This window comes from Geotrypetes seraphini, chromosome 2, assembly GCF_902459505.1.
Source record: "Geotrypetes seraphini chromosome 2, aGeoSer1.1, whole genome shotgun sequence".
NCBI lineage: Eukaryota > Metazoa > Chordata > Amphibia > Gymnophiona > Dermophiidae > Geotrypetes > Geotrypetes seraphini.
This window is the reverse complement of record NC_047085.1, coordinates 237,863,418-237,885,127: the sequence shown is the minus strand read 5'-3', so window position 1 is coordinate 237,885,127 and position 21,710 is coordinate 237,863,418. Positions and strand designations below refer to the sequence as shown.

The 21,710-nt window shown below is 43.1% G+C and overlaps 1 protein-coding gene across 2 annotated transcripts in view; it reads left to right on the top strand.

Annotated features, from left to right (window-relative positions):
• The window catches only part of ZNF622 (zinc finger protein 622), a 61,661-nt gene extending 48,288 nt beyond the window's left edge, over nt 1–13,373 (top strand). For both annotated transcript variants that reach the window (XM_033935239.1, XM_033935238.1), the window contains one exon: nt 11,949–13,373. In XM_033935239.1, coding sequence (XP_033791130.1) covers nt 11,949–12,076 — 128 coding nt within the window. In that variant the 3' untranslated portion in view covers nt 12,077–13,373. The remainder of the gene's footprint in view (nt 1–11,948) is intronic.
• Nucleotides 13,374–21,710: the final 8,337 nt, after the last annotated feature.

Genomic DNA, 21,710 nt, shown 5'->3' with positions numbered 1-21,710 from the left:
CAGCAGTAGATGTAGAAATGGAGCAGATGGTAAACCATATTTGTTCCCAGAAAGGTTGAATGCGCGGTCAGGTATATGGGATAAAGTACCTTGTGAATTCAAACAATGTCACCAAAGATCATTGGGTGCTACACTTTTGGGTGGAATTCCATGTTTGTTTGAGATATGAACAGTATGCTACTGAGAAACAGCATTTGTCTCAATCAAGATCTACCAGTAAAATATGGCAACCCATTGACATCTATCTTCAAAACCTATAATTGTTCATTATACTAACTGTATTGCTACAATGGATATATCTGATTATTGTTCATACATGTAAACTTTAGAGAACCATACTTGTTTTCTAATGTTTATACCTGATAAAATTAATGAACAGATTTAACTAAAAAAGACAATCAGTAACAGAAGTACTGTCCCTTTTTTTTTTTTTTTTTTTTTAAGAGTGGTGTTCATACAGGGAGAGCAGTATTCTTTTTACGTTGCACTAAACATCCAGTATCTGAATTTTATTCACAGTAGCTATAAACTACATGTGAATAAGTAGGGACAACATGCAGAGTACGGAATTCTTTCCAACTTCCCTTTGAGTGTTTATATAGGCTTAAAATGTTTTATTTGCAATGCCGTAGGCTCATAAAATTGCATAAAATCGTGTTTCTTCTTTGAGTGGGGAAATGCGGGGAAGAAAATTAAGACTGCAGGGACAGGGATGAAAAATGCACTTCACTGAGGGGACGGGAATGAAAATGTGGGGATGGGGATGAATTTTTGTCCCTGTGTCACTCTCTACCCTACTATCCAGAATGACACACCTATCTATTAGAAAAGATATTAGTAAGGTAAGAATCTAATCTCTTTAAACAAAACCAACATGCAGCCAGACTCTGCTAATTTTGATCTTCTCAATTGCTGAGCAGTGGTGCATTGCATCATCTTGTGTGAGATACGATATTGATTTCTTAGTTTATCTTCTGCTTTTTGGACCTTCTGGGAAACTGTGGAGGCAGTAAAACTAGGAAGGGCTTAGGAGGTTGCAAATGAAAGCTTCCTTAGTGTCCTCCAAATACATAAAAACCAGTGGTCCATCGTGCCCAGCAGTCCGTTCCCATGGCGGCCCTTAGGTCAAAGACCAGTGCCCTAACTGAGTCTAGCTTTACCTGCGTACGTTCTGGTTCAGCAGGAAGTTGTCTAACTTTGTCTTTAATCCCTGGAGGGTGTTTTCCCCTATAACAACCTCCGGAAGAGCGTTCCAGTTTTCTACCACTCTCTGGGTGAAGAAGAACTTCCTTACGTTTGTATGGAATCTATCCCCTTTTAACTTTAGAGGGTGCTCTCTAGTTCTCTCTTCCTTGGAGAGGGTGAACAAGGGTGAACAACCTGTCTTTATCTACTGTCTATTCCCTTCATTATCTTGAATGTTTCGATCATGCCCCTCTTGGTCTCCTCTTTTCAAGGAAGAATAGGCCCAGTTTCTCTAATCATTCACTGTACAGCAATTCCTCCAGCCCCTTAACCATTTTAGTTGCTCTTCTCTGGACCCTTTCGAGTAGTACCGTGTCCTCCTTCATGTACGGCGACCAGTGCTGGACGCAGTATTCCAGGTGAGGGCGTACCATGGCCCAGTATAGTGGCATGATAACTTTCTCTGATCTTTTCGTGTTCCCCTTCTTAATCATTCCTAGCATTCTGTTCACCCTTTTCGCCACCACCACGCATTGTGTGGACGACTTCATTGACTTGTCTACCAGTACTCCCAAGTCTCTTTCCTGGGGGGTCTCTCCGAGTACTGCACCGGACATCCTGTATTCATGTATAAGATTTTTGTTACCGACATGCATCACCTTGCACTTATCCACATTAAACCTCATTTGCCATGTCACGGTCCATTTCTCGAGCGTGTTTGTCACGTTGTAGGTCTTCGCAATCCTTCTGTGTCTTCAGTACTCTGAATAACTTTGTATCGTCTGCAAATTTAATCGTCGTACCAATTTCCAGGTCGTTTATAAATATGTTGAAGAGCACGGGTCCAAGCATCGAACCCTGCAGCACTCCACTCGTGACGCTTTTCCAGTCCGAGTATTGTCCATTTATCCCCACTCTCTGTTTCCTAACCGCCAACCAGTTTTTAATCCACGTATTTCACCCTTGATTGCATTCTCCTACCACCAGATGGAGTCTGAGAACCACTAGCCAGTGAAATGATTGTTTAAGTATCATGTGTATTCCCTCATTAATCAGTATTTCTCATTCTCCTGCTGATGATAGGTAAGGTATCCTGTGCAATAAGTAACTGGATCACTAGGCTGAGTTAGAGGGACTTAGTAGAGATGAATTATTTTGAAACTTTTGCTCCGACTGAAAGCTAAAACAAAAAAGACGCAAGATAAAAAGGCAAGGTGTACTAGAGCTTGGCCTAGTTGGCCTTCCCTGTTGCACACGGTATTGCACTCAGTTGTGTCAGATCCCTTCACCCCTCTGCTACTACCATAGAACCCTGCAGGGGGGGTTAGCTGCAGATACCTTGGTAGTCCTCCTTAACATTTCTGAGGGGACCCTTGAGAGCCCTTCAGGAACAGGACTAAGGTAATGTACATAGAACAAAAGCAGGTATTTCAAAGCACTCTTGTGCTACATTTAGTGGCAGCAGTGCCAAGAGCTGTTTTGGCGGCAGCAAGGGAGGTCAGGAAAGCCTTAGTATTGATATTTGCCACTGATAGGGGTCTTTTGACACCTGGTTCTTTGGGTGTGTATAGCAACTCTAGATCTGGTTCATTGGGGGAAAAACTCATATGCAGTAGTTGCAGAGGGCCTTGTTTTCCTGCTGGTCCCCTCAGAGCCAACATTGGGAAGCGGTTCTGCCTTTATGGGAAGAAATAAGAAAGTCTGTCATTGCTTTAGTCTTCTAAACAGAGATGGGTTGTATCTAAAGACTCCAGACTGGATTCTGGTGATGTGGAAACTTCATGTAGCTATGAGTGGAGGATCCCCTAGTACTACTGACTATGGTGCACTTATTGATGCAGGGGTTGATCTGGATGCTGGACGTGGCTCTGTTCAGTCTTAATTATTCAGCCCAGGTCATAAATAACTCTGTTGTGTTCAAGGAAGATTTCACGCTCCTTGGTTTATGTAAGACCGTGGTGAATCTAGTGTTGCATTGTGGCTGGTATCTGTGAAGTGTCTTTCTTTGGAAATTCTGGATTTTCTGTGGAATGGTTTAGATAAGTTTGGCCCTAGCCTCACTGATGGTGCATATAGTGGCCATCTCTTGGTAAAGAGGTTTAATTTTGGTCAGATTTCTGAGAGGCATTAAACTGTTGAAACCTCCCAGGTGCCTGGTTGTTCCCCTTTAGGATGTGAACTAGAGCAGTGTTCTTCAACCACCGGTGCATGGACCAGTGCCGGTCCACAGAAATTTCCTGTCAGTCCACAGGGCCAGCACGTGCATCAGGCCCAAAACAGTGTTCTTCAACCGCTGGTCCACGGTGCGAACGATGCGGCGTTATCTTCAAGCCATCTCCCTCTTCCTAACTGATTCAGTGCACAAAACCACGGGCAGTGGTTCCTATGGGCATCCTGCGCCTGAACCGAAAGCCTTCTCTCTGATGTTGCAACATCAGAGGGAAGGCTTCCAGATGAGGCATGGTTCGTGCAAGATGCAATTAGTACTATTAAGGTGGCGGGGTCTGGGGTGCAGATTGGGTAGAGATGGGCGGGGTCTGGCCCACGACTTAGCCCAGTGTTCTTCAATCGCTGGTCCACGGACCGATGCCGGTCCACAGAATAATTATTTTATTTCTGCCGGTCCATAGGTGTAAAAAGGTTGAAAAACACTGAACTAGAGATTTGCGCGGGGACAGAAATCTTACCCATCTCCACCGAAATCCCCTCCGACCCCACCTGTCCCCGCAAGGAATCCCCTCCGTCCCTACCCGTCCTCGCGAGGAATCCCTCCGTCCCTGCGAAGAATCCCCACCGTCCCCACCCATCCCCACAAGGAATCCCCTCCGTCCCTGCCCGTCCCTATAAACTTCAGAAATAGTTATTTCATTTAATTATGCTACTGAATTAAAGGCTCTGGTAGAGACCCATTTACAAATAAGCAAAGACCCTTTATTGATTTGGAAATATTAATTGAGTAGAATACATACTTTGTAAATGGGTTTCTACCAGAGCCTCTAATGTAAATATAAATACTCAGCTGATGAGAATCCCCAAGCTGTCAGCTGAGGACTTCCTTTGCAGTTGGCTGGGGGTCCCTTTTGCCAAGTTTGGCAGGCAGCAGTAGCATCCTTGAGTCACAGATGCTGGCACCTCAGTGGCTCATGGATGCTGCCAGCATTGGGCCGCGATTGGGGGGTGCCCAATCGCGGTCCAATGCTGGCAGCATCCATGAGCCACTGAGGTGCCAGCATCTGTGACTCAAGGATGCTACTGCTGCCTGCCAAACTTGGCAAAGGGACCCCCAGCCAACTGCAAAGGAAGTCCTCAGCTGACTTACCATCATCTGGGCACTGGCACCGGCATGTCCTGTGCATTGGTGCCGGTGCCCAAAGATCGGCCTCCTCTTCTGCTGGGCCTTGAGCATCTGCGCATGCTCAAGGCCTGCGAGTTCACGTTCTATCTCGGAGAGAACGTGAACTCGCAGGCCTTGAGCATGCGCAGATGCTCAAGGCCCAGCAGAAGAGGAGGCCGATCTTCGGGCACCGGAACCAACGCACAGGACATGCCGGTGCCCAGATGACGGTAAGAAGCGGCGGGGGGATGCCCAATCGAGTCGGGGGGGGGGGGAGTGACCAATCGCGGGGGGGGGGGGGGGAGGTGCTGAATCACGGGGGGAGGCCTTCGGGGGGAGCAATGCCGGTTCTTGTGGGGGGGAACGTATCAAAGCGAGTTTCCATTATTTCCTATGGGGAAACTCGCTTTGATAAACGAGCATTTTGGATTATGAGCATGCTCCTGGAACGGATTATGCTCGTAATCAGGTACCACTGTATACATTTGCAAAGTTAACATATTTTAGTCAATAAATTCGGTTTTTTACCGTTGCTATCTGGAGACTTATTTTTCCATAAAGTTGGTCCCAGTTTCTTTTTTCCACTTTCCCATCTTCTGTAAATGCTTCTGTTGCTGTCCATTGGTTCCTCCTACCATGGTCCAGCATTTATCCCTTTCTCATCTTTCGACCCTGCCCACCAGTCCCATGCCCAACATTTCTCCTTCTATCACCCCTCTCCAGCACCATGCCACATCTCTCCCTCCATTCCCTTCACCACTATGTCCAACATTCCTCCCTCTTGCATCCATTTCAATCTGTCCCACTGTTCCCTTTCCACCACAATATTTCTCCCTCTCATCTTTCTCTTCCCTCTCATCTGTACCTCACTCCCTATGACCAAAAATTTTCCTTTCTTCCATTCCCCGTGTACACAACCATCTCTTTCCCTCCCTTCCTCTCTCCCAAATTCATGCTTTATGTGTCCAAAAATGCATTCCCTCCCCCACCTCAGCATCTCTTTCCCTCTCTTCTTCCATCCTCTCTCCCAAGTTCATGCCTTCTGTGTCCAAAAACGCACCTCCTCCCCCCTTATGTGTCCCGCATTTGCCTCCCATGTTTGCCCCCCCTTCTGTCCCGCTTTTGCCTCCCACGTTCGACTCCCTTCTGTCCTGTGTTTGCCTCCCACGTTCGTGTCCAACCCTCATCTTCCAGTAAATTTCCTTTCAGCAACTTTCTCCAAGAAGTAGCTCGAGCCGCGAGACTCATCTTCTATTTCCTACCTGCCCTGCAGCACGTAGCCGACCGGAAGTCTCTTTCATAGTGTCATTCCTGTTGAGTGGAGGAAGTAGCAGTCGTCTGGCACAAGAGCTCCTGCAGAGCCTATCCTAGAGTATTCCACAGCTGTCTGGAAAGTGACCAGTAGCAGAAAGGGCCCAGTGCTACTGAAATTTAGAAGTACTACGAGAGCTGCAAAACATGATCTTGACAAGGCAATTCTCACAAGACGTGTGGTGTTGCAAAAAAATAAAAATTAAACCAGAATAACCAAGAAGAAAAATGGCCTGGTGACACAATATTTTCACTTGCCCTTAAATTTTCACACTCCCTCTGGTTTGTATAGCTCTGAACTGAGTAACAATGGGTTGCAGTGAAAAAACATAACTTAAGATATACCTGCTTCTAGGCTGAGTTGAACCAGTGATGTCCAGATTTGCTCAAGTACCCCACAAAAGTGCAAATTGCCTAGGACCCAGTTTCAACCTGCTCAAACGATGGAAAGATAAGCTTGAATGCAGAAAATCGGGAGATATTATAAATGTTCTTTTTCCAGACAAACTTTATAAAATATAGTCTTGCAGTAAAAGCCAGGCTCGTCTTCTTTTCCTACCTGCCCTGATGTCTTATATTTCCTACCTGCCCTGCAGCACTTAGCCGACCGGAAGTCTTCCCCCAAGGTCAGCGCTGATGTCTGATGGAAGGCTTTGCGTCAATCACGTAACTGACGCAAAGCCCTCCCTCTGTCGTCAGCGCTGACATCGGGAAAGACTTCTGTCGGCTATGTGTTGCAGGGCAGGCAGGAAATATAAGACATCAGGGCAGGTAGGAAAAGAAGACGAGCCTCGCGGCTTGAGTTGCATCCAACCCCGCGGGATCCCCGCGACCCGAGGCGGCATCCCCACGGGATCCACACGACCCGAAGGGGGAACCCGCAGGATCCCCCGCGGGATTCCTGTCCCTGTTCCCGTGCAGTTCTTTAATGTGAACCTCATGTTGTTGGCACTAGTGGACACTCCCTTTAAAAAAAAACCCAAACAAACTGTATCCAAATCCATATGAATGGAGTACCAAATCGAGAGAGTGAGGATAGTCCTTTAAACACCCATCCAAGGGTTTTATCTTTAAAGTCAAATCTTAGTTTCTTTGCTGAACTGATAGCTACCATCAGAGTTGCTTGTCTTGTCTTGTTGAGAGCTGTTCTTTTTATAAAAAGGTAGTAATTTGGCCAGTGCCTGCCTTTCTCCCTAAGATGTGTCGTTATTTCATCTCAATCCTGTTTCTCTCCCTGTGCTTCTTGGAGGCACTGGAAGCAGGGATTATCCCTGTGCTTCTTGGAGGCACTGGAAGTAAGGTGACCACTTGGTTGACATCACTGCAGATTGGATGTTCAAATTTTATGGGATAAGGTCTTTGGCACTAAGATTTTGAAGATTGGCATGTCTAGTTTATTCCCTTGAAATTCACTGTTTTGGTACTTCCCATGCAACTGGACTGGTTTGCAGGGACACTGGGAAGAGAGATAAATCTTGCCTGCTCATTTTCTTTCCTATAAGTCTGTCCAGAACCTGTTCCAGGATTGACAGTTGTTGGAAGACTAGAAATTTCAATAAACATACTGAGAGGGCTGAAGCTCAGTGTCGTCTTCTGCCCTTGATAGTATGACCTTGATTCAATTCTAAATTTGTGTTCCATTTTCAGTTGTTTCTTGTCCCTGGGTTTTGTGTGTGTGTGTATGTGTGTGTTTGTGGTGAATATTATGTCATTTTCTGATTTTGTTATCAAAATACTGAATACTAATGAAGGGCTGCACAGGATACTTAAACAATGATGTCTCAGTCTATCAGATCTGCTGGTAAGAGAAGGCAAACCACACATCTGAACGGTCTGGACGGACCAAAAGTAGATATAATAGTTCAGAAGAAAATGTTGGGCAAATGTCTTGCATCAAAGAGAGCATTCACTTTTTGCAATTATTGGAAAATTTAGAGGTGAATTCTGCAAAGCCATTATTATTAGTCTCTCTGGATGTGGTTTCTTTATACACTAATATTCCGCAAGAAGAAGCAATTCAGATTGTAGAGGAAGTGCTTTGGTCGGCGCCTCGCCCTCAGATAGTTCCTGTGGATTTTCTAGTGTTTTTAACATCTTTTGCTATGCCTTATAACTATTTTCTTTTTAAAGGCAGTATGTATATGCAAATAAAAGGAGTAGCTAAGAGTGCTTCATTTGCTCCATCAATTGCCAATCTTTTTATGTCTAATTTTGAGTGGTGGTGGGTATATTCTTTCAGTTTTTTTAGTGAATCCACCTTAGTTTGCGAGCATGATTAGTTCCAGAAGCATGCTTGTAATCCAAAGCATTCGTATATGAAAGCAAATTTCCCTATAGGAAATAATGGAAACTCAGACAATTCGTCCCATAACCCAAAAACTTTAATACAAAATGCTGTACGTACTAGTATTGTAAGACCTTGTTCATTTAGAACAATCGCTACACTCCTGCAGCATCAGAGAAAAGAGCCATCGGCTCAGTTGTGACGATGTGATGCGTGTATATTGTATGTACTCGTATTGCAAGACTTTACTCATTTAGAACAGTCACTACACTCCTGCAGTGTCAGAAAGAGAAGAACCATCGGCTCAGTTGTGATGCATGTATAATATATATACTTATATTGCAAGACATTGCTTGTATATCAAATCAAAATTTAATAAAATGTTTTGCTTGTCTTGCAAAAGCACTTGCAAACCAAGTTACTTGTAAACCAAGGTTTTACTGTATATATAATATATAAAAAATCGATGTACCTCCACCAACAATGGATCCACTAAAAAAACCTGAAAGAATATACCCACCACCACTCAAAATTAGACATAAAAAGATTGGCAATTGATGGAGCAAATGAAGCACTCATAGGTGTACATCTATAAGGCAAATTTCAAGGCAATTAAAGACTAGATTAATTGAACAGTATGCATTGTGTTAATGCTAGAAAGGTATTGGAGCTCTTGGTTGAACTCTGTAATGAGACTGGATGCCGTTTCTCTGTGTTTAAATGTGTGGTGCTGGAACAATTACTGATGAGTGAATGTCAGGGTGATATTAGAAAGTGACTTATAATGAAAGAGCAACGCTGGATTTTCTCATTACGAACTTGAATTCATCTATTGAATGAAATGTGTTTATGTGATTGGTGGAACATTGCATCAATGTGATGTTCCCTCTAAGCGGGCGGGTGTTGTGAGCAAACTTTTTTCACTGTGAGCTAAAAATATCGGGCGCCAGCAAGTTATGAGCCAAATAAATATGTTGCTTTCTACCACAGAACTTCCTTACGTTTGTATGGAATCTATCCCCTTTCAACTTTAGAGAGTGCCCTCTCGTTCTCCCTGCCTTAGCTACTAAGTCTATTCCCTTCAGTACCTTGAATGTTTCTATCATGTCCCCTCTCAATCTCCTCTGCTCAAGGGAGAAGAGGCCCAGTTTCTCTAATCTTTCGCTGTACGGCAACTCCTCCAGCCCCTTAACCATTTTAGTTGCTCTTCTCTGGATCCTTTCGAGTAGTACCGTGTCCTTCTTAAAGTACCAGTGCTGGACGCAGTACTCCAGGTGAGGGCGTACCATGGCCCGGTACAGCAGCATGATAACCTTCTCTGTCTCTTCAGTCCAGCATCTGCCCCTTCCATTCACTGTCTGTCTTTCCCTGCCATCTCTCCTCCTGCCCCCCCCCACCCCCCAATTTGGTCTAGCATCCATCATCTTCCTTCTGTTCCCCTCATGGTCTGGCATCTCTATCCTTCCCTCCCCCCTGTGGTTTTTAGCATATCTCTCTTCTCATTTCCTCCACTCAGATCTGATCATTCTCTGCTCTCTCTTCCCTTTTCTTCTCTGGTCTTCCTTCTCTATTTTCTGCCTCCATCTAAATTAAATTCTTTCTTACTATTTAGTCCCGTTTCCCTCTTTTCACTGTGTCTACACACAGCTTGTCACCCCTTTCCCTCACCCCTCCATTATCTTACTATTTTCTTCCCCCTTTATTTATCTCCTCCTTCCATCCAGTATGTGTTCTTTCCCCACTTCCATTCAGCATCTGCTCTCCCTTCTCAACTGACATCCATCTGCCTTCTGCTCTCTCTCCCTTCTTCTCACTTCCATCATCTGTCCCCTTCTCTCTCTCTCTCATCTCCTCCATTCCATCATCTGCCCCTTCTCTCTCTCTCTCTCTCTCCCCCCCCCCAACTTCCATCATCTGCCCCCCTTCCCCTCACCTTTGTGGGTCACTTTCTTTCCCCTGAGGGTTGCTCATGTCACAGGGGAAGCTTTGGCCGAGCAGAACCGCTTGATTGACAGTGGAACTTACTTGATTGATGTCGATGCTGGGGCCCGTTGCCGTTTGAAGGAAAAAAAAAAAAGGTGGAAAAAAGGAACCTGTAAAGGCGAGAGGAAGGGAAACCTCCAGGACAGCTGCTTTTTGCCCTCCTTCAGCGGCCCAAGAGTTCAGACCAGCAGCGGCAGCTCTGTATGCTTTTAACTTCGGCACAGAGCTGCCCCTAATCAATAGTTTAGCGCGGTTTCATGAGGCAGCCTCGGGGCCTTTGATAGCCGGCCCGCTTCGATGATGCGATGTGGGCCGGCCTAGCAAAGGCCCCGAGGCTGCCTTATGAAACCGCGCTAAACTATTGATTAGGGGCAGCTCTGTGCCGAAGTTAAAAGCATACACAGCTGCCGCTGCTGGTCTGGAGGTGCGGAGACAAGGCAGGAGGCAAACGCGGTGGAAGGCAGGAGTCCCGGCGAAGGCAGGAGTCCCGGCACAGCGACTGCAACAGGAAGTTGCAAGTCAGCTGACGCCGGCCTTTCGTTGCGGCGGGGACCGAATCCTTTGCGGACCGGCAAGATTTTGTTTGCGGACCGGCGGTTGAAGAACTGTGCTCTACACTGTGTGCGCTGTGACGAGAAACTTGTGCGCTGCGAGGTAATATTTTGTGCGTCAGCGCACCCCAGCGCAGCTTAGCGGGAACACTGATGACGTGGTCTTTTTTTAAAAAAAAAGAAAAACAGTGTCAGAAAAGAGAACCATCATGTCTAACAGCCACAAAATAGTTATCTCTTGTGCAATTCCTCTGAGTACACAGTGAGTGAAACAAGATACTCCTGTTGACTTTGCAGACCTTTTGGTGATGGTGCTGGTTGACGGTTGAAAAATAAAGAATGAAAGATTTGAGCTAAGTACTGTTTCGTCTTCAATATTATATGATGGAGATTGTTTATGAGTGACTATAATACATTTTTTGATTTTTCCTGTAACAGGGGGGATCCACCATTGTATATAAGTATAGTTCGTGGAGTTGTGTTTTGTTTTTTTTAAAGACTCATGATTGAAGTTGACGTGCTACACAAGTTAGCGTTTGTTGTAATGTAGCATGGTCTGATAATTACTGAGGTCTTTTTTTTTTTTCTCCACATACATTTAGTAGATAGTGGTGGCCTCTGAAGAGAGTAGCTTGCTGTGATTATTTTGACTAGTCTTGGCCTTATTTATATTTGATTCTGATAAGATTGATTTGGGTCTTAAATATGGTGAATGTCTCCCCCATCCTAAAACAAATCCCTGGGCTGTTTTACTCTTCCAAGCAAAATCAGAAAGGAAAATAATGTTAAAAACGGTCAAATTTGTAGAGATGCTTGATAATTCTTAAATTGTTATGCATGATATTTTCTAGTAGCTTAGATAGACTGAGTGCAATAGTTTAAGGTGACACATCATTTTCTTGAGTTCTGGAGTCAAGGGTTGATAGTGCCCAAGACATGCTCTGGTGTAATCCAGGTATGTATGTGTTGTTCTCTTTATTCCATACAAACAATGGTGGCTTGTGGGCTACAGAATAGGTGATGTGCTAATTACACCATTAGACTTAACACTAGTTGTCACTGATCCCCAAAAATCAAATTAATGGATTTAAAGCATTTAGGTTTTATATTCCTGGAAGCAGTGTGCACAGGGAAAAATAATGCTGTTTTCCCAAAAAATACTAAGTGCTGTTTCTCTTAAGACTCATGGCTGGAAGTGATCAAGAAATTTCTTTTCTTTTCAGCAATGTACTAACTGTTAATCTTTAATTAGCGCGGGACTTATGTTATTTTTCCCCTCTGTCTTTCTGTGTAATTATAGGTACAGTTCTTGCTCGGGAGCGTGACATGCAGTATATCCAAAGGATGAAATCGAAGTGGATGCTGAAGACTGGCATGAGTAATAATGCCACCAAGCAGATGCATTTCCGGCCACAAGTCAGATTCTAAGCCCCCATGGACACCAGCACGGCGACTGGAATGTTATACTGTTTTTCTGGTTTGCTTTTGAAAAGAAAAAAAAATTTAATGCTCAGTTTACACAATGTGCTCAATAAACATTCATCCAAGCAACAGTCTCCCCTCCACTTACCACATTTTATTAGCAAATTAAAACCAGTTTAACCTTAGTCTTTAAAAGACTTTCAAAACCAGACTCTACATTTTTCATACTTCTGCTTTTATTTAATCCTATGAACCATTCTCTCACCATGAGTGAAGTACTGCTTCTCCTAGTTGCTTAAATGATTATAGCCTTAAGGTTTGTTTCTTAACATGGCCTCTGTTTCCTCCTCTATCTTTAGATGATAATGAATATTTTCATATCATCTGGGATATGTAATCCTGATCCATACTTAACATAGGTTTAAATATTCTTTCTTGGAGCTCTGGACAAGTCATCCCTGTCACCAGCCCATATTAGACCAGATGTTTTACCAATTGCTTTCTTTCACACTGCAATTATTATACTGGTGTTTTCTAAAATGCATTTCTCCTTCCATTTTCATCCGCCTCCTACATCTATTTGAATTTGTTTTAATACTGTCTGTCCTTTGGCTGTCTTATAGCACTGTCTGGATGTTTTTATCAGAAAATCTTCTCAAAATGTCTACATGGACTGCTGTGAGAAGTCTGTGTCCTTCAGTCATTAAACCAGGATTTATAGAAGCAAGTTAAAAACCTACTCCCACGTCCTTTCAACATTTCATCTGTTTTTTGTAATAATGTGTAGGTGGGAGTGGCTTGTCCTCTAAGAATTAAGAGTGACTGGAATTGAACAAAATGGTTCAGAAACTCAGGGCTCCTTTTACTAAGCTGCGATCACGGTTTTAATGCGCGCTAGACGCTAACGCCAGCATTGAGCTGGCGTTAGTTTTAGCCACGTATTGTGGGTTTAGCGCACACTAAAAATGCTATTTCAGCTTAGTAAAAGGAGCCCTCAGTGTTTGCAGGGTTGTAATCTGCCTGAGTCACTTGGGTAACATTTGGTAACAACAATTTGTAATGCTGCAAGGCATACTTTACTGACCTCTGACCTTTTTTTTTTTTTTCATAAAACAGATTACATAGGCTTTATGTAATTGAAATTTGTATAAATTATTATTTATGTGCAGTTTACTGCAATTAGAAAAAAAATTATATTTTCATTGAATCAGAAAATAGCAGCTTTCTTGTTCTTGTTGGTATGATTGCTTTCAACGTGTTAGATTAAAAGCAATAATAAAAAGTGTTTCAGGTGCTCCAAGAATCCATTCTGTCCATGTTACTCCATTTTTTAGATATGGTTGTAGACTAGAGCAGTGGTCTCAAACTCGTGGCCTGTCAAGTCCTATTTTGAGGCCCTCGGTATGTTTATCATAATCACAAAAATAAAATAAAAGTTTCTTGACAATATGTCTCTTTAGCTATAAATGACAATATTATTATTAAGACTTAGCCAAAAGGAAAGATTTATAAACTATAAAAAGTTTTACCTCATGCAAAATTGTCATTTCTTTAATAAGACATTAACTATTTTTTCGGAGGCCCTTCAGGTACCTACAAATCCAAAATGTGACCCTGCAAAGAGTTTGAGACCACCGGACTAGAGTAACCAATAAACTAATTGACTGTGAGCTTCATTTTCATTATTCTTCACTTTCCCTAAATAGCATGCTTTTGCAGCTCATAGGACCCTTGATGGCCTGAAAGCTGAAGGGGGTGCTGCCTTGGAAGTGCACCCTTAGCACCTCACATAGCTGATAGTGGCATTACTGATGTTGGGGGGGGGAAAGTAAATATGTGAAATATTTATATATTGCATTTCCCTTCTAGTCCTTCATCTCTTATACTTTATCTCATTCTTCATCCTCCCCTCACCACCTTTGTCTCTCAACTATCTCCACATTTTCCTAGCTGTGTCTCCTTCCCATATCAGTCTCCCTCTTGCATGATTGTTGCTATTGTGGTATCAGCAGAATGAGGAAATCCCTATAAGTCTCTGAACACCCCAAATGTATCATTACATGAGGAAGTCGCTCATGGTGAGGATCAGAGATTGGGAGGAACTGGGGTATTCACTCAGTTTCTTTCCCCAGCTCATAATGTCAGGACCTCTGCAGGCTCCAACCAGACCATCTTTTTCCCCCATCCTTCACTGCTCTTATCAACAATCATTCTTCTACTTCTTTTATTCTCTCTTGATTGCCTGTCCCACTCTCACTCTACCGCTGCATTCAGGCTCTTCCCACCATCATGGTCTCTCTAGCCCCATATTCTGTCACCATTACTTACACTCTCTTCCTGTTTCTCTCTACTGCTGCCCCTTTTCACTACAGCTAAAGAGCCAGCTCTGCAATAGTGGATGGAGCATGGAGCCTATGAACATGTGCTTCCTGCCCTTGCTATTGCTGTTCTCTATGTCCCCTAGAAATGTGGAAGGTGGAGGAACAACTGGAGAAGCAAAGACGACTCTCTCCCTGCTGCTTCCCATGTGGGAGAGAGACAATACACACTTACTGGGATTGTGTTATATGTTGGCCTCACGTTGATTGTGTTTTGCTTACCAGCTGTGAGTGCACAACACAGATCCAGCTGACCTTAATCAATTATAGTTTTAAACTCTGATCCCCTGGGCCAAAGCATTGTAGCTTGAATCATAAACTTGCCCGAAGAGTTTGAAAAATAAAAGTAATTAATTTTTAAAAATAAATTTATAACAAATGACGCACATATTCATAAGCAAAATCCAAGTCCACATTATGGGGGAAGGAGAGAGACGAGAAAATGATCAGTAATAATAACAAAAGACATTTCTCTACCTGTATTCAACATACGAGAGTTGATATTTACCATGTAATTTATATTACTCTGGGTTTATGTTCATTTTCTTCTGGCTAATATCTGGTATGTAGATCCTGAAAAGTCCTGGAAGTAGTTATTCTGAATGGGCAGGAAAAAAAAGGTACATAGAGCTACTTGTACATGTCATATCTGCACAGGAATGTGTTTGTCGTGCTGCTGTAAAGAAATGAGTCTTTAAACAATATCTAGTATTCCTTCCAAAGGGAGGAGCCTGAGTCAATCAGGGCCTTAGACTCCTCCCTGTGCATCACATGATGCAACGGGGTGGGGTCTAAGGCCCACATTAGTGGTTTGTCATGGAGGAGGAGAAGGAGCAGGAGGACTTTGTGGTTCCTCCTCCCGAAGACAGCGCTGGAGGCCTAAGAAGCAGGAAGGACTGAGCACCTCTCCTGCTCCCAACTTTTAGATACAGGGTGTCGGGCCAGGCCTGGTCGGGGATGTGGTGGGCCGGTCGGGGGCTGGGCTTCTTGCATTCATTTGGTGGCAGAAGGGAGTTGGCATCCTTCCTATCATATTCGCGTGGGCAGCGTCGGGTGGAGTGGCTGGGGTGTCGGGGGCACTTTGTAGGGGAAGCTTTTTTCCATTTTTTTTATAGGCTTGATGTTTTGCGGCCCATTAAAAAAAAAAAAAAAAATTAAAAAAGCTGACAGAAGTCCTGACTGCAGTGACAGGAGGCTGCTTCTGTCACTATTGTCAGGGTCTGCACATGCTCAAGGATCGCTCTCTAGCGATCTGTGCAGTGGGTGGGAGGCGTGTCAACGATCGTCCCCCATTTCCATGCAGGCCTTTTGTGAATTTGCCAGCCTGCATGCAATTGGGAACAGATTGGACACAGAATCGGGAGTTAGTGAATCTAGCCCATAGAGGCCACTAATGACTCCATTGCAGCATATCAAGCACTGTAAAAAAAAATTAAACTAAAAGGCTGTCCAGGCACATAAGTGCATATACTGTGACATCTCCCACCCTACACAAAGAACCCCCCTCCCACCAACAAGACCCCAAAAGACAGCCCAAATGGGGGGGATCAGCTCAGAACACCCCCCAGTTCAAGCAACCCCAGCCCCTCCCCGTATCTCATAGAAGCTGGCAAGAGGGATGCCCACTTCTTTGAAATGGTGGGCCTTCCCAGTGCATCCTGGAATGCACCAGAAAGGTGGCCTAAGGCCCTGATTGGCCCAGATACCTAAGGGGCTTAAGGTATCCAGGCCAACCAGGGCCTTAGGCCCTTTACTAGTGCATCCTAGGGAAGGGGGAAGACCTGCCACTTTGAAGAGGTGGGCTTGCTGGCCAGAGGGAGTGGGCATCCCTCTTAACGGCTTCTACACCGAGGTATGGGAGATGGGCTGGGGGGTTGCTTGAGCTGACCCCACCAGGGATGACTTTTGGGGTCTTGGTGGGGTGGTTGGAGGAGGGGATATTTATGGTGCAAACATCTATACTGAGTACTTTGGATTACTGTAATATCTCTTTGCTTAACATCATTAATTGCCTGACAGACATTCTCAAGGTTATTAGCATATATCACATGCAGCGTTTGGTGTTCACACTTTCCTTGGGGTGACATGAAGCTGAACTGGAGAGAACGAATACATTCTTCAGTTTTCCTTTGATGATTCTTTGTTAAAGTTAGAGATCAAAAGACAGGAAAAATGGGTTAGGAGAGTGAAAGTTTTGATCCATATGTGGTTAAAATTGCCCTAAAGATATCAAAAGTCCTAGATGTATATTTGCCTATTTTTTTTTTGTTTGTTGTTGGGTTTTTTTTTTATTTTTTAAATCAATTGGATAGCTTCAGAGAAATCCTGCAGTAGGTCTGAATATTCTTATAAGATAGATACATTTCAGCAAAGACAGAGAAACAATAGTTAGATCTACACCGCCACCAACAGGGACTTAAGCTCTGTCCTCCTCTCTACCTCTTCCATCTTTCCCTTTTCAGCTTCCTTTCCTTTCTTGCCCATTTACTGGCATCTCTTCTCACTCCTCCATATCCTTCACTGTCTTAATTTGACAATGGGCAGGATTCACTAACGTGTCCCGACCAGTTTGCGACCCCGATCCGATTCACTAACCTTCCAATCTGATCTGCACTGCACATGCAAATGTAGGAAGGCAGCGATTCACTAAACAATTTCAGGAACACCGACTGGGCTGGCCGATCAAAAAAGAAGTGACTGCTGCGGACCAGTTGCTCATGTCCTTTCCTACTTTCCTGCTCTCTGCTGTCCTTCCCTGCAGTGCAAGCCTATGGTTTTAACCCGTGGGTTTAAAGTGGGGCTGCACTACGCCATGTTCTTGGTTTGCAAGCATAATTCGTTCCAGAAGTATGCTTGTAATCCAAAGCACTCTTATATCAAAGCGAATTTCCCCATAGGAAATAATGGAAACTCAAGCCGATTCGTTCCACAACCCAAAATCTTAAATACAAGATACTATATGTACTTGTATTGCAAGATCTCGCTCATTTAGAACAATAACTACACTCTTGCAGCGTCAGAGAGAGATCCATCGGCTCTGTTGTGACGCGTGTATACTGTATGTACTTGTAGTGCAAGACATTGCTTGTATATCAAGTTAAAATTTAATAAAATGTTTTGCTTGTCTTGCAAAACGCTTGCAAACTAAGTTCCTTGCAAGCCAAGGTTTTACTGTACTTTGATGCACCGAATGAAAGGTGGCATATTACACTATTAAACTAAGCTAAACATCTTTTAGCTCTCTTACTTCCTCCTTCAGCGTATTTCTTCCTACCCATCCAATCCCTCTTTTTGTCCTCTCCATCCCCTTTCCTCTTAGACTTCTCCCACTGTTAGGTGGGGTGACAGGGAAAGCAATATGCAGACACTCTTACTTTCTATCAATTCTTATATAGATCCTGCTTTATAAAGAATTTTTATCCCAATCAGAAAAAAATGTGAACGTAAAGTGATTTATCTACTAAATGCAAAGTTCTGTTTTGTAGAGCTCTGTGACTTTGCAAGCTGGAGGAAAGGAGAAAAGGGTCATGGATTTGATATAATGTTTTTCTGTGGTACATCCAAAACAGTGTACATGTTATATACTATTACTTTCTTTGTCCCTAGTAGGTTCACAATCAAAGTTTTGTACCTGTGGCAATGGAGGATTAAGTGACTTGCCTAAGTTTACAAGGAGCCTCAGTGGGAACTAAACCCAGTTCCCAGGTCCTCTGCCCATTGCACTAACCATTAGTCTGCTTCTACACTCCAATTATATCCATAAATCTCACATTTCTTTGTGCTGTTTCCAAACCAAAACATCTAACTTCAGACTCCTTTACACAATATCCCCACTCTAAAAGTTTCAGGTGCACACAATTTTATTTGGGCGCAATCCTGAAATCACAAACTCAAAAAGATTTGTAAGCACTGCCGTACATAGTGGTCATACGGTTACTACCCCTGTAGCTCCAGATTTGCAAGACAAGGATTAATCCAGTCCTGAGGTTACGCCATTATTTTTTTCAGAGGAGGCATGCCTGGGGCCAGAGAGGGGGCATGAAAGCATGAATCCGTTAGTGTGGCCACATGAGGAGAGGCCACTGAAAAGTTCTCAGCCCAACCAAGAAGAGAGTAATGTGGAGCCATGAAACTCACGAGTTATTCCACACTTTTCTTGACTCTTTTTGTTTCAATGATATGAAATGAAACAAAAAGGTGTCAAGAAAATGTGGAATAATTTGTAAGTTTCATGGCTTCACATCATTCTCTTCGTGGCTGGGCCGAGAACATTCCAGCATCCCCTCATACTGCATTCTAACTGATTAGTGAATGATCCTGTATTGCCCATAAAAAGGATGGTTGTAAGAATTCACATGCTAATTTTTGGTAATGGAAGTGCTCTAATGGCAAGACAGAAAAAGCGCCAGGGACCTCACAGGATAGGATACCTGAGTTCTCCTTATTGTATGGGCCATATATTAAAGAGAACTCTGGTATCCCATTCTGCAAGGCCCCTGGTGATTTTTCTGCCTCTCTACTTGGTGTGTACTTTGATCCCTCTCTTCTCTGCTGCTGTGCACTAATGGCAACATTAACACATGTTGAAAAAAATTAAATATACAGGGAAGCACAGCTGTATAAATTAGCAAAACAAAAAAAGAAAAAAAACTCACTGTTGATAAGCTATGCAGGTAATCTCAAATCATCAATTCCAAAGAAACAACACCAACAAAAAAGATAAATACAAAAATGTGGAGAAAAACAAACCTTATACACAGACAGCCGGGCCAACAATGTACCCTAAGCTATCTGTATCATCACTGGCTTGAAAAAAAAAACAACAAAAAAAACTCCACACATAAATATCTTTCATCAGTCTCTCATATTATCAAATAAACTTTTCATTTGTCTTCATCAGAGGGATGATAATTCGAATTCCACTGCACAAGACAAACCCCCTGTTTTACAAAGGGTGCGTTAGCCATTTTAGCGCGCACTAATTCTACACACGCGCTAAATGTTAACACGTCCATAGACTAACATGCACACATTAGTGGTTAGCATGCGCTAAAACGCTTAGTGCGCCTTTGTAAAAGGACCCAAATATGTTCTCAACTGTAGCCACTAACATATTGTCTTGTTCAGTGGAATTATCATCCCTCTCATGAAGAAAAATGAAAAGTTTGATAATATGAGAGACTGATGTAAGATATTTGTGTGGAGTTTTTTTCAAACCAGTGATGACAGCCGGCTTAGAGTACAGTGTTGTCCTGGCTGTCTGTGTATGAGGTTTGTTTTTCTCCACGTTTTTGCATTTATAATTTTTTGTTTCTTTGGAATGGATGATTGAGATTACCTGCATAGCTTATCAACAGTGCGGGTTTTTTTCTTTTTTTGTTTAACATTAACACATGGCCATTAATTTGGAAAATGAAAAATTGGACGTAGTTTGGCTGCAGTAAAAAGGGCCTTAGTGCACATGAAAAGCTCAGTTGGGTGCTGGATATAGAATAGTGCTTAGCACCGGGATCCATGCCTAATTTTGGGAGCTGAGATTTATTACCAACTGAAATCTGATGTAAATCCTTATGCGTAAATTAAGCATGGATCTGCCATATTTTATAGCACTGACTCACCCATGACCCTCCTAGGCCACACATCCTATTTGGATCTACACATAAAAATGTACTTGTGCATCTTTATAGAATACTAACTACAAAGATGCATGTGTAAATTCAAATTGTTGATAATTAGCACCAGTGATCTAGAATTAGGGCCCAATTATTGGCACCAATTGACTCATTTAATTGAATTGAACACGCAAATTAAGCGTGCACCCTAATTTGTGCATGTAAGATTAAGTGCCATATATAAATAGGGGGATATTTCTTAATTAACTTTTCTTTGCTGACTAGGTGTACCTAGGTAGCGAATCTGCACAATCTCTCCCATCACACCTGTTCCCTTAAACTGCTAGCCACTATTCTTCAACTATGTAAGTTCTGCTCTATTTGTAGCATCTTTCTAATCATTGTAAACCGCATAGAACTTCATGGTCCTGCGGTATATAAACTGTTATTATTATTATTATTAGGTGTACGCATCCACCTTATTTATAAAAACAAACAAAAAAACTTGCAGTGTTTCTTTAGCAAAGATGCTAGAGTCCATCATTTCTTCCCAACTCTCATCATACTTAGAGAGATTCTCTATTCTTTTACCCTATCAATATGGCTTTCGTCCTAACTTCAGCACCGAATCCCTACTGTCTTCCCTGATTTCAAGGGTTCAACAACTTCACTCTCGAAACAAGTTCGCTGTTCTCCTACAATTTGACCTTTCCGCTGCTTTTGACGTTGTTCACCATGATATTCTTGTTTACCAACTCTCTGAGATAGATATCAACTCCACAGTCCTAGGTTGGTTCTCTAAATTCCTCCGCTCTCGTTCTTACATTGTTAACATGAATGGCACCTCATCCTCCCCCTGGAAACTGAATTGTGGAGTCCCGCAGGGCTCTCCACTATCCCCTATCCTTTTCAACATCTATATGTTCTCCCTAAAACTCCTCCACTTATCCCCCCTTGAAACAATTTACACTTATGCAGACGACATCCTCGTCCTCCTCGAGACCATTCGAACCTCACTGACCTGTCTAAGAACATATCCTCTTGTATAATGAACCTACAATCCTGGGCCCACACTGTGCAAATGAAATTGAATGAGTCCAAAACAAGACTTCTTTGGCTCGGTCCAAAACTAGATCACCTACCCACCTCCATCCCACTACCCTCTGGCTCCTCTCTGCAACTTGAGTTCTCGAGCAAGGTCTTGGGCATCATCATTGATTCCACATTGTCCTTCAATGACCACCTCCAATCCTTGGTAAAAAAAAAAAATGCTTTTTCAGCCTTCACATGCTGAGGAAAGTTAGATCCTGCTTCCATCAAAAACATTTTACCCTCCTTGTCCAATCCATCATCCTCTCCAGATTGAACTATTGCAACTCTATCTACTTAAGCCTAACTAAGAAAAACCTCCACAGACTCCAACGGATTCAGAATGCCGCGGCCAAGCTCATCTTCACTAAAAGTAAATTTGACCATGTCTCCCCGCTCCTGGCCAAGCTCCACTGGCTTCCGATAATCGCCAGGGTCCACTATAAATGCGCCTGTTTAACTTTCAAAATCCTATATGGTATCCTCCCTCCCTTTATCCCTCTTTCTTGGAATTCCTCAAACCCTAATACCACCAGATCCTCCCACAAATTAAAACTATCC